We start from the raw sequence: 13490 nt of genomic DNA, 5'->3' as shown, positions 1-13490 counted from the left end.
TTCACAGACATCTCTGCAATGTATACCTTAGTGTTTAGAATCTTTATTTACTGTATTGAGAACCAGTTATGACTTGACTCTTCAAAACCCCAATCATACTACCTTGATCGACTGCACACACACTAATGGCACAAGAACCATGAAAAGTCTTCATTGAGACACAATGCTTGATAAACTTGATAAAAACTGAACGGTATTTTTGGGCAAAAGTAAATAAATATGCTTATTGAACTCTTGTATATATTGTATTACTGTGTTACTATCCTTTTTTCCTAAGGAAACTACAGTCTTTATCAACAATGTCTGTATTAGCACAGGGAAACTAATGTATACAGTAGACTTGCCCAACTGAACCCTTTTCAGAGTGAATCTCCTCCAACCTTCTCTGCAGTCTAATAGCAAATATATCTTCAGGGTTTAATCCTGTTTACTAAAGGGAGTTTTTGCTATTTCATTTATAATCCTCATCTACGATTCCTTGACCCTGATATATTCTCTCTCAACTAACAAGTTCTGTAGGTGAAGTAGCTCTAAGGTGAGTTTCTTCCTGTTGAGGTGCTCATGAACCTTCCACTTGAGGACGGGGAATAATGTGGCTCTTTGAATTCAAGTTTTGTACCTGAAAGATACAAGATAATCATTATACAAATATATTACAAAGTTATTGTACCTCACAACAATGTAAAATTGCTTGTGGTATTGAAGAGTTTACACAAAAACACTAAAAGATTTTATTATTATTATTATTATTATTATTATTATTATTATTATTATCATTATTATTACTAGCTAAGCTACAACCCTAGTTGGAAAAGCAGGATGCTATAAGATCAAGGGTTCCAACAGGAAAAAATCACCTGTTAGGAAAGGAAAAAAGGAAAGAAATAAACTAAAAAGAGAAATAATTAACAATAAAATAAAACGCTTTAAGAACAGTAATAATGTTAAAATAGATCTGTCATATTATATAAACTATAAAAAGACACTTCTGTCTGTTCAACAAGAAATCATTCGCTGCAAGTTTGAACTTTTACTTTAGACATAAGTCTTCTCAAAACCACAAAATCATATTTTAAGGCTGATGAGATTTTCCTTGAGTGAAAATTGGTAAACAAAGCAACATGAAGTGTGAGAAGGTGAACATCTTGGAGAGAAGACAACAAATGATGAGGTTCAAAGGCACAAGATAAGATTCTACTGCCAACTGCATTTAGTGGCTTCTACAAATCACTGGACTAAGATCATTTCTTGTAGTTCCCCCTTAGAGGATAAAACACTTCTAGACTCTCTTCGTAAGACTAATCTGACAGTAATCAAAATACTTCATGAATATAACAGACACAAAGTAAGCAGACAGACATTTCCTATAAGAAAGGCTTTGATGCAGATGAAAGGTTATAAAGATACTCAGTCTAGATTTAAGAATATCTTTTAGATCTAGATTTGATGGACATTTTTCCGGCCGGATGAAACTGAATATTAGATAACCATTTCTTACTCAAAATAATTTACAGAGAGAGAGAGAGAGAGAGAGAGAGAGAGAGAGAGAGAGAGAGAGAGAGAGAGAGAGAGAGAGAGAGAGAGAGCCCTATTGCCTTATTCTAGAATATGTTTGGGTTCCCCCAGGTCCCTCAGTGTGAGGCACATCATGCAATATACATAGCCACTACAATTACATAAAAATACTTTGGAATAAGAATATACAACAATGTTGATAAAAGTAATTAATTACTGCATCTTATTGCATAATTAAAATCACCCTATAGAGTCAGTTTTTATCATTCACAAACACCTGGTATTTCATATATAAATGCTGGTATATATAGGTATTTAATAAAATGACCAATTCGTAGATAATTTGTATTTTTCCTAACCATACAAACCTTAGCTATTTAATATGAGTATTACTTTCGGCATAGCTGAAATGACGAGCCATTAGAATTTTAACGAGGGTTTACTACCCCCTCGCTGTTACCCTCCCCCCCTCACACACCTGTGACTAGCTCACTTTGCATAGAGGTAGGAGTTCCCGGGGGACAGGGCTGGCGGGCAAGTTTGATTAAATAGCTAAGGTTTGTATGGTTAGGAAAAATAAGAATTATATACGAATTTGTCATTTGTTCCGTAACCGAAATACAAACCACGCTATTTACATTGAGTGACTTAATCCTTAGGTAGGGTGGTAAGTCCCAGCCGTTACTGGCTTTTGGCTTTTTGCCCGGGGACTCAGTATCTGAGTGTGTCAGTGCTCAAGATAAGGAGTCCCTGCACATCGCAAGGGCCTTGCTCTGCAAGGACCGCGGCCTACATATGCTTGTGTGTGAAGGAATGAAGTGTGACTCGTCCTAGGAAGTTGACCTGAAGTCATTTAGATGGAATTCTAGGATAGGACGTTCCCAATACCACCTTGTAAGGGTATGTGGACGTAACAGTATTATCTTAATACTAGGAACACAAGGAAACATGGGTTACCTGCAGTGGTTTGAGGTCAGCTGTGCAGAGAACCCAGGATGCTGCTTTCCCCAAGAGAAGGGAGGATGAAGAAAAGAATAAGGGCCAGGCATACCTTTTCATTCACGCAGACTAAAACCGGGTAACAATGCCCTCAACCTTCTGCTACTTGTCCATTAAGGAGCCTGAGGTTTAAACCAGCTGTTGTGCAGCCACCACAGGGCCGATAGAGAACGTTTCAAGCCTCCTGTGGTTCATGTCTTGCAGGTAGTGGGCTGTGAAGGTCGTTTGATGCTTTCAAACCCCTGCTTGTAAAACCTGTGTCACCGAGTAATTCTTCTTGAATGCCAGGGACGTAGCAATGCCTCTGACATCATGTGCTCTAGGGCGACGTGACGGAGGAGGGTCGAGATTCAGGGAATGAGGGATAACCCTGCAAATCCACGCTGAGATTGTATTCCTAGTGACCCTCCTCTTCGTAATTCCCGTGCTCACGAGCAATGCTTGCACCCGAGGATGAATTGCAGCTGTTCTCTTAAGATAGAGCCTCAGACTCCTTACTGGGCACAGTAGGAGATGGTCTGGGTCATCTGTTACAGAACGGAGACTCGAAATCCGGAAGGAGTCGAACCGAAGGTCCGGCAATCCTGGATTTTGAGTCTTAGCAACAAACTCGGGGATGAAACTGAACGTTACCTCCCCCCATCCCCTTGAATGGGCGATGTCATAAGAGAGACCATGAAGTTCGCTGACTCGCTTGGCCGAGGCCAAAGCAAGTAGGAACACCGTCTTCCAAGTCAGGTGGCGATCAGAAGCCTGGCGTAATGGTTCGAAAGGAGGTCTCTTAAGAGACCTGAGGACTCGAACCACATTCCATGGAGGAGGTCTCACTTCCGACTGAGATCAGGTAAGTTCATAACTTCATGCGAGTAGAGAAAGTTCCAGCGAAGAGGAAATGTCCATTCCTTTGAGCCTGAAGGCAAGACTTAGGGCTGAGCGATAGCCTTTCACTGCCGAGACTGAAAGGCGCATTTCTTCCTGCAAATACACGAGAAACTCCGCTATTGCTGGAATAGTGGCATCGAGTGGAGAGATACCCCTTCCACGACACCAGCCACAGAAGACTCTCCACTTTGCCTGGTAGACCCCTGCGGATGACTTTCACAGGTGTCGAGACATCCTTTCAGCAACTTGTTGCGAAAAGCCTCTCTCTGTGAGGAGACGCTGGATACTCTCCAGGCGTGAAGCCGCAGCGATGCTACGGCTTTGTGGAAGATGTTGGCATGTGGTTGTCTGAGTAGCTCGTGTCGAGGAGTAAGTTCTCTCGGGAGTTCCGTCAGGAGCTGCAGAAGGTCCGGGAACCACTCTGCATGATGCCATAGCGGAGCTATCAAGGTCATCGAAAGGTTAACCGATATTCTGGTCTTGTTGAGTACCCTTCTCATCAGACAGAACGGGGGAAAGGCGTAAACGTCGATGTTGTCCCACCGTTGTTGGAAGGCATCTTGCCAGAGTGCCTTGGGGTCCGGGACTGGGGAGCAGTACGGCGGAAGCTTGAAATTCAATGCTGTCGAGAACAGATCCACCGTCGGGGAACCCCACAAAGTCAGGACTTTGTTGGCTACTAGACGATCCAAAGACCACTCGGTACTCACTATCCGAGATGCCCTGCTCAGACTGTAGGCGAGCACATTCCTCTTGCCTGGAATGAAGAGAGCTGATAGTGGAATCGAGTGGACTTCAGTCCATCTCAGTATCTCTACTGCAAGATGGGATAGCTGCTCTGAAAAGGTACCTCCCTGCTTGTTGATGTAAGCCACTACCGTGGTGTTGTCGCTCATCACCACCACAGAGTGACCCGCCAGGTATTGTTGGAACTGTTGAAGTGCCATGTATACGCCCTTCATTTCTAGCAGGTTTACATGGAGGCACTTTTCTGATTCTGACCAGAGGCCTGAGTTCCTGTGGTTCAGAACATGGGCCCCCACCATTATTTGAGGCGTCCGAGAACAGCATCAAATCCGGGGGGAGGATGAGAAGATCCACTCCCTTTCGTAGGTTTTCATCCGTCAGCCACTACAGAAGGTTCGTCCATTCCGCAGGACCCGTAGGGACCAAGACGTCCGGGGAATCGTGTCCTTGATTCCACCAGGACTTTAGTCCCCATTGCAGGGATCTCATCCTGAGGCGACCATTTGGAACTAGACGGGCCAGTGAAGAAAGGTGACCGAGGAGACATAACCACGATTGGGCTGGGAGTTCTTCTCGTCTGAGGAAAGGATCTGTGACCCTCATCAGCCTTCCTATCCTGTCGTCTGATGGGAAGGCTTTGTGGATATTGGTGTCCAAGATCATGCCTAGATATACCAGTCACTGAGTTGGAAGCAGAGAAGACTTCTCGAGAATTACCATGATCCCAAGATCTTGGCAAAGTCCCAGAAGCTTGTCTCGGTGTCGAAGCAGGGTCGACTCAGAGTCTGCCAAGATCAGCCAGTCGTCCAGATAACGGAGGAGACGGATGCCGATCCTGTGTGCCCACGAAGAAGTCAGGGTAAACACTCTAGTGAATACCTGAGGTGCTGTGGAGAGACCGAAACACAGCACCTTGAACTGGTAGATCTTGTTGTCTAGGCTGAATCTTAGGTACTTCCTTGAAGATGGCAGGATTGGGATCTGGAAGTACGCGTCCTTCAGGTCCAGTTTACACATGAAGTCTTGTGGTCTCACTGCAAGTCTGACCGTGTCCGCTGTCTCCATGCTGAACGGGGTTTGTTTGACAAACTTGTTCAGAGCTGAGAGGTCGATGAATGGTCTCTAGCCTCCAGACGCCTTCTTTACAAGAAAGAGTCGACTGAAGAAGCATGGGGAACCGTCGACGACCTCCTGGAGAGCGCCCTTCTTTAACATGGTCTCAACTTCTGCCCGTAGGGCTTGCCCCCTTACTCTTACTCTGGCAGCAAAGTCTCCAGTCCCCAAAGGCTCTTCTTGGGGGGACACATGGACGTTCTCTGCGGGTCTTGTTGGCTCTGGGCGAATTCTTGAGGATGACTTGATGACTGTCTTAGAGTCCTTAGGTTCCCTCCTGGGAGGAATACAAGACTCCAACAACGATGTCTGAGGGCTCTTCTCCACCCCAACCGGGGACGATTCTCCTGTGCGAGGTGGGGTTTCTCCCATTAGTGCGATGAGAGAACGCCTCACCTCGGAAGATTCCCAAGGACGGAAAATCCTCGTCCACAGGAGAGGGAGAGAAAGTCTGGCGGGGGGGGGGGGGGGGGGGGGTAAGGAAGCCTTCCTCAAGGATGTCCGAGGAGCCAGCTTGACCCTTGGAGAATTTACCATGACTTCTACTCCTCTCTTCCTCTTCAGTGGGGTCAGATCCGCCATTGATTTGAGGCCCATCTCAGCAAAGGCAGGTTTGACAGCCTGCACGACAGCTATGATGAGGGACCCGAACCATGGCTGCTCACAGACAGCTGTGCTGTCAGAGACTCCCTCTGAAGGGAAGGGGATCAGGCGATCCTTCGGAGAAGAAACAACAACTGGGCCTGCCTAAAAAGAAAGGGAAGAAGAAGAAGGTTGGTTCCTGGACCTATCTGGAGACTTCCCTCCCTCCTGCGAGCACGCTGGTCTGCGCTTGCAGGGGGGGGGGGGAACGTGAGGATGACAACCTGGCAGTTCTCGTTCCCGTAGGCTCGCGCGGTGGCTCGCGTTGTGCCTCCCTAGTAGGCCAGTCATTTTATGGATATACCCACCACAAATTGCAATAGTAATGAAACTTTGCATTTTTGCTTCTTTTGACCCATGTAATAACATAGTAAAAGTCAAGGAAATTTGAGGCATTGGAACACATTCATTTCGAGCAACCACTTTTTGAAAGTTATGCACGAAAATACGCTAATAGAAATGGCATATTTTTTGTTATAACAGTGCTTTTGTTATTTCTTTCACATTTCTCAAAAGATGTCAAACATTTTTATTATTAAATAAATAAATTGAGATAATTAACGTCTAATAGCCTTGTTTTTTTTTCTTTTTAGGTTAACCAGTAGCATGGACGATTGCGTTTTCTGCAGCGAGTCTCTCGGCAATGGCGAACAAACCACGAAATTAGGTGCCAAGGGGTGTGATGGAATAAACAAGGCAAATGACCTACGGCAGGTTGATATTAGTGTCGCACCTGGACAAGTTGTTCACACCAGATGCAGGAAGGACTTCTGCTCCCAACTGTCTATTGAGCGAGACATCAGAAAACGCAAATATGACTGTACTGGTGGTTTCATCAGCACTGTGCGTGCGCGTCGATCTGCCAGTTCTGCGTTTCACTACAGCGAACACTGTTTGTTCTGTGGAACACCAGACAAGTACCAGGGCAGACAAAAAACACATAAACTTATACCAGTCCGAACAATGGACTTCCAGAGGAAGGTTACAGAGAGCTGTGTTGAACGCAATGATGCATGGTCAGAGACAGTAAAGGCTCGAGTAGAATTCGTCCAGGACTTGCATGCCGCTGACGCAGTCTATCACAATATATGTAGCATAAACTTCAGAACTGGGAAGCAGATTCCACGCCAGTTCCTTACAGTGCCAAGCAAGCGACCTAAGTATGGTAGACCGGCTGATGACACACGGAATGATGCATTCATAAAAGTCGCAGAGTACCTCAAAGCCAATGACGAGGAACAGACAACAATGCCGGATCTCATAGGAAAAATGGGGGAATTTCTTCTTGGAACTGATTGCACACCTTATGGATTCACCTACATGAAGGAATGTATCCAAAAGCACTTTGGTCAGGATATCACCATCGCAGAAATAAATGGCAAAGAGAATGTTGTGACCTTTCGCCACAGGGCCTCTGCGATCATTCACGAGTTCCATCAAAGGCCAAAGGAGACATCATATGAAGCTGAGAAGATGAGACTGATTAAGACGGCAGCAAAACTGATCAAAAGTGATGTGAAATCCGTACAACAGTCGATAGATATGTACCCATGTACAACTGAAATGTCCTCAACAGAAGAAGCCATGTCATTCCTACTTGAATCACTAAAACTCCTTCTTCAAACACTCTTTGTGGGCTGAGATGCTGATAGAAAAGTCGGTTCTCTAGGGCAAGCTATCATGCAGGCAATTCGGCCCCGAGTTCTGCTGGCACCCTTACAGATAGGACTGGGTGTACAGATGCACCATCATTTTGCATCAAAGTTCTTGATCGACACGCTCCATGCCCACGGATATTGCAGTTCTTATCGTGAGATACAAAGGTATGAACGGAGTGCAGCAGTTGTACTAGGGACAGACATACCAAACTACTGGCCAGAGCAGTTAATCCAATATATGGCGGACAATGTCGATCACAACATCCTTACAATAGATGGCCTCAACACATTCCCCGGGATGGGAATGATTGCGTCTGTCACTCCAGGTACCAGGACATCAACAAGAGTGCCACGTGTGTCTGTGACACTGAAGGATGTTGTAGCTGTGGGCCGAATAAACATCCGACATCTGACAACACCTTGCGATGGGCTAGATACTCTGAGGTATGAGGTTCTACAAGATGAGATGGAAAAGGACAGATCTACCAACCTTGACCTCCTCTGGAAGCTGTCCCTCACATTACGCTCACCACGACCAGCATGGTCTGGCATGATGCAAGCCGTGCACACTGGTGTACATCCAGGTCAGTCTACAGTCTTCCTGCTTCCCATGATCGACATGAACAGCAGTGATCCAACTTGCATCTATTCAACATTGACATTTCTATCTGAGCACGCCAAACAGTACAACGCAAAGGTCATCATCACATTTGACCAACCACTTTGGTGGAAGGCGCTTACCATCATCGAAAGTCAATCGGAGGGCAGTGACTTGCGTAAGTTTGTACTGTGCATGGGGGGGCTTCCACACGTTGATGAGCTTCTTGGGGAGTATTGGAAATATCATGTCAGGATCTGGACTGCGCTCTGTTCTGGAACTGGTGTATGCCGAGAACACTGTAATGCACATGCTGTATGACAAGGCATATGACCGAGCTATCCGTGGGCATCTCTTGGTTGATGCAGCACTGAACACTCTCCTCGCGGAAAGGATACTTGGTACGCTAGTGCCTATTTGTTCGCAGGCTAAGAATGATGGTCCTCAGGGTATTGTAGAAGATGACGAACCAAGTGAAGACGAGATAATGCAAAGCATAGATGATGCACAGGCAGCCATAGATCCACATGATACCGAGTCAGGGTCGCAAAGTGTGGGAGCTGGACCAATTGACCTGTGTGAGCTGCGAGACCTGTATGATTCATTGATGAAGGGTGAGTGTTCTACTGAAAATATCCTTTCAGCCCCGGTTCTGGACTCTGTTCGTGACATCATGAATGTTGCCCGACAATCGATGAAGGATCTACGTACTGCACAGCTATGGCTGCAATACATGGACATGATTGACATATTGAGGACATTCCTGAGGTCAGAACGCACTGGTGACTGGCGTCTGCAGGTGCACGCTTTGCACGACATGTTGCCCTACCTGGCAGCTGCAGGCCACAATCTCTACACCAAATCTATTTACGTCTACCTGCAGCGACTGGCACAACTGTCTATTCAGCACCCCGAGGTCCACCACCAGTTCCAGAATGGATATCACGTAGTGCGGCGCTCAGATCGGTACTGGGCCGGCTTGTCCACAGATCTTCTGACCGAGCAAGTGCTCATGGGAAGTGTGAAAACCACAGGGGGACTGACAAGGGGCCATGGCATGAGCGAGTCGCAAAGGATCACGTGGCTGCTGTCCACCCCCATATGTGCAGAGGTCAACATGGCCTTGCAAGACTACACATCAGTGCCGTATGAGACCAGTGACCAGCACAAAGAACAAAGAGCAGCTCGACAAGCACGGGACACAGAGGACACGCACAAACTCATTGGCTACCTGTCATCAAAGGATCCCTTTGGAAACGATCCAACTCTGCAAAGCATTGACACTGGCATCACAGCTGGAGATTCGGTCAATGCTGACCAAGCAGCGTCAGTGGGCAGGAAGATCTTAGATGGAATGATTAGCAAAAAGGTTCTTGATCACACGTTCAAGAAAAAAAATCAGGTTGTGACTTTAGAAACACGTTCATCAGTGAAAAATGGCAAAGAATCTGTTCTGATAGATCCACAACTGTTGTTCCAACGTCTGAGTACGGCAGGATCACGCTGTGATGACCTCACTGATGTCTTCAAGTACGAACTACGCAGTTACCCAACAGCACTGTTTCAGACCATTGATATCCTGCTTGAGGCCGACAAGCCAGCGCTAGCCGAGGCCATTTGGAAACAACTCCCCCTTGCCGTTCGCAACACAGTGATGCCACAGAATGTGCAATATGTTCTGGATGGTGGGGCATTGCTACACAGAATTCCTTGGAATTTTGGCGAGACCTATGAAGGAATCTCCAGTCACTACATACGATATGTTGGAGACAGGTATGGTAAAGCTGTCATAGTGTTTGATGGATATGTGAGCGCACCCTCCACCAAAGATGTAGCGCACAGCAGGCGCGTTCGATCTCACAGCAGTCCCCTTGTCAACTTCACAAAGGACATGGTATGTACAGTAGGGTCCCGAATTACACGTGTTCTAATTACGCGATTCCTCAATTACGCGATCGATAGTTTTTAAAAATTAATTTTCCTGTATTTGCGAGGAGCATTCTAAATCCGCGAGTCAAGCACCGCGAAGCGTAGGAAATCTATTGTTTTCTTAATTGTATTGGGGGGGGGGGGGGGTGATGGTTCCCCGATGTCTGAGAAGGGGGGGGGGGAGAATGTGAGAGAAAGATTTCTGTTCAAACATTTTAAGACTAGTTTTGGATGAAAAATGTTAAGGTTTGCCCATCTGTTGTGTGAACTTGTCGCTAGGCCTAGCCTAACTGTCCAACACCTATATGTATAATATTCCATATTTGTACTAATTAATTTTTATACTTACGTTGTGATTATGGTGAAAAATCCTTATTCATTAAACTTTAAATTAAAAACCATCAAAATAAAGACTATTTTATATCATGCTACTGCCAAACATGTCACCACAACCAAACCCATTACTTTGTTTAGTACGTTCCATCGCCGATCATAACGAACTCGCTAACCAATTTTAACATCTGTCTATAGGTTAACTTTTGCGGCAAAAGATATCTTACCAGGTACTATGTAATAATAATGTTATAATTAATGTTTTATTTATCCTTAGAAAATCAAAATATTTGAAATATGAGCAATTTTGTTTCGTGTTTTTTTTTTCCTAAAAAAACGCCTTCTTAAAAGGAAAACGTTTTTTTTTTACGTTTCATCGTCGATCATAAACGCATTTACTCCTGAAAGTGATATTGAAGAGCTTTTACTAAAGATGTTATTATAAATAAAGATTATAAATAGGTGGTAAAATATCTATAATTAAAGTGTAGCAGCATCAAGAAATGTTGGGGTTCGCCCTTTACATAAGAATGTACTGTACATTGGATTAGACAGAACGTAGAAAAAATCAATTAGGGAAAAATAGGTATTCGATATCCTCTTCATCAGCATCGTCATTCGTCAATCGGGCTTTTTATTTTTTTTATTCTCAGTCGCTAACTAGTTATCGCACTGCCAAGATCTGCACACATTCCGATAATTCACATTTGAAGGTTTTCTGGGAGAGGATGGATAGAGAAAATACCGAACTATATATAATGTTTTTTTAACCTGTTAAGCGTCACCCACGTGATAAACCGTTCACCACGATCTACTCGGTACCGCCTTCAACTGTATATTCCGTTCATGACTTTAATTGCCTTTTACAAGCTGTCAGTCTCGTGATGTTACTTTACTCGTATAGTAAGTATAGGATCACCACTTGGCAACACTCTCAGCATATGGGGACTGTGAATAGAAACTTATATGATGTCTGGCAACTATTTTTCTGAAGGTAGCTTGATGTTACAAAACTCTGGTTTGAACTGGTTTCCTATCAGTGCGCTCGGGCGTTCATGCATAAGTGGTTATTTGTTGTTCCTTTTGTAATGAAAGGTCTAAAGAGGAAGGTTATTTCTTTAGATGAAATAAATGATATTCTTGTTGTGGAATTTGATAATGATAACCTGTTTGATAATGAGAGCACTAGTTCTCAATCCTCCAGTGATGAGTATATTGAAGAATAAGTTTTCTTTCGATGTCGAAAGCGAAAATGACTTCTCATTACCGAATGACTGGACAACGAAATTTCACAAAACTATAAAGGGAAAGGAAACGCCGAGAGAGAGAGAGAGAGAGAGAGAGAGAGAGAGAGAGAGAGAGAGAGAGAGAGAGAGAGAGAGAGAGAGAGAGAGAGAGAGAGAGAGAGGATAAATAATGTACAAATGTATGACGAACATATTTGAAAACTATACAGGAAACGATATGAAGAGAGAGAGAGAGAGAGAGAGAGAGAGAGAGAGAGAGAGAGAGAGAGAGAGAGAGAGAGAGAGAGAGAGAGAGAGAGAGAGAGAGAGAGAGAGACCTATCCCTTTCCTTTTGTTGCTTATCCAGGCGTAAGATTTACGATTGAAGATAAAAAGAACCCATTAGAATATTCAGTATTATGTAGCCATTTGAAATTAAATAATAGTAGTATTAATTGTTTTTTTTTACTCAACCATTTAATTAATATCCCTACTTTTAACTATAATTACGAATTATAAGCATAAAGAAATGATATTAACTTTGAAAAATTATCATTAGTGAAATGACCGCTCAGGGCAAAAAAAGCGTGATTATCGTACAGCAGCCTATTGCACACTTGCGCCTAGTGGCCGTGTTTACGTGTGGGAGTGTCATCATGGGTATACAGTACTATACTGTAATTTTTAACTATTGCTAGATACGTACTGTATCAAACCTTGAAAACCCTTTTTTGTTTTTTGCATCTATAGGAAATAATTCTACATCATTCGGAAAATACTGAAAACAGTAAGCTATGCATAGTACAGTAGTAAATACTACAGTCATAGAAAATTATCAAAACTTTAACAACTTTTTATTGTTTTATTTATCCATGAAAGAAATTTTGTACAGTATTTTATAAAAAAATCTATAAGAAGGATTTCTTACAGTATTGTTAAGATAAAAGCTACAGTATATATATATATATATATATATATATATATATATATATATATATATATATATATATATATATATATATATATATATATATATATATATATATATATATGTTTTATATATATATATATACACACATACATACACACACACAGTGTATATACAGTATATATATAGCTAGAAAGCTAGAAATGGAGTGAAAAAAAAATTGACGGGTAGGTTGCTGTTTGCCGCCATGATGTGTTTCGAAATATACGAATTTCCAATTACACGAGGCCTTTCATCGACCAAATTCTCGCATAATTCGGGACCCTACTGTACTATGAAGAAAGATGACTTTCTTGCCAACCAAACAAATAAACAAAGCTTCATCAATCTACTGAGTGATGACCTTCAACGGCAGCACAACGATGTTCTTCATGCCAGGGCAGATGCAGATGTCCTCATAGTGGAGACAGCCATTGCATGTGCAAACACCAAGGACACCGTGGTAGTTGGCGATGACACCGATCTTCTTGTTCTCCTATGTAGTCATGCAGGGCCCACATCACACAACCTGTTCTTCCGACCTGAGCCTAAGCTGACGTCAAGGAGGCAAGCAAGATGTTGGAATATCGAGCAAGTGCAAAAGACACTTGGACGCCATGTGTGTGACATGCTCCTTGTGGCACATGGACTCCTGGGTTGTGATACCACGTCAAGACTGTACTCCATTGGCAAATCAGCAGCTTTGAAGAAGCTGAACTCCAGTGCGTATTTCTCTGGGCTTTTGGCAACGTTCAACACTCCTGGAGCGTCGAAAGAGGATGTCATGACAGCTGGAGAGAATACCATGGTTTGCTTGTACAATGGCCAGCCCGGGGAAACACTGGACATACTAAGGCTTCAGCACTTCTGCCAGAAGGTTT

At 43.7% G+C, this 13490-nt stretch overlaps 1 protein-coding gene across 3 annotated transcripts in view; it reads right to left on the bottom strand.

The window, feature by feature from the left end:
* Positions 1–239: 239 nt before the first annotated feature.
* LOC137619283 (ketosamine-3-kinase-like) overlaps positions 240–13490 on the bottom strand; it is a 43651-nt gene continuing 30400 nt past the window's right edge. For all 3 annotated transcript variants that reach the window (XR_011039887.1, XR_011039886.1, XM_068349450.1), the window contains one exon: positions 240–619. Coding sequence is in view for 1 of the 3 variants with exons in the window: in XM_068349450.1 (XP_068205551.1) it covers positions 560–619 (60 nt within the window). In the remaining 2 variants the exon portion in view is untranslated. The remainder of the gene's footprint in view (positions 620–13490) is intronic.

This window comes from Palaemon carinicauda, chromosome 25, assembly GCF_036898095.1.
Source record: "Palaemon carinicauda isolate YSFRI2023 chromosome 25, ASM3689809v2, whole genome shotgun sequence".
NCBI lineage: Eukaryota > Metazoa > Arthropoda > Malacostraca > Decapoda > Palaemonidae > Palaemon > Palaemon carinicauda.
This window is presented reverse-complemented; position numbering and strand designations above follow the sequence as displayed.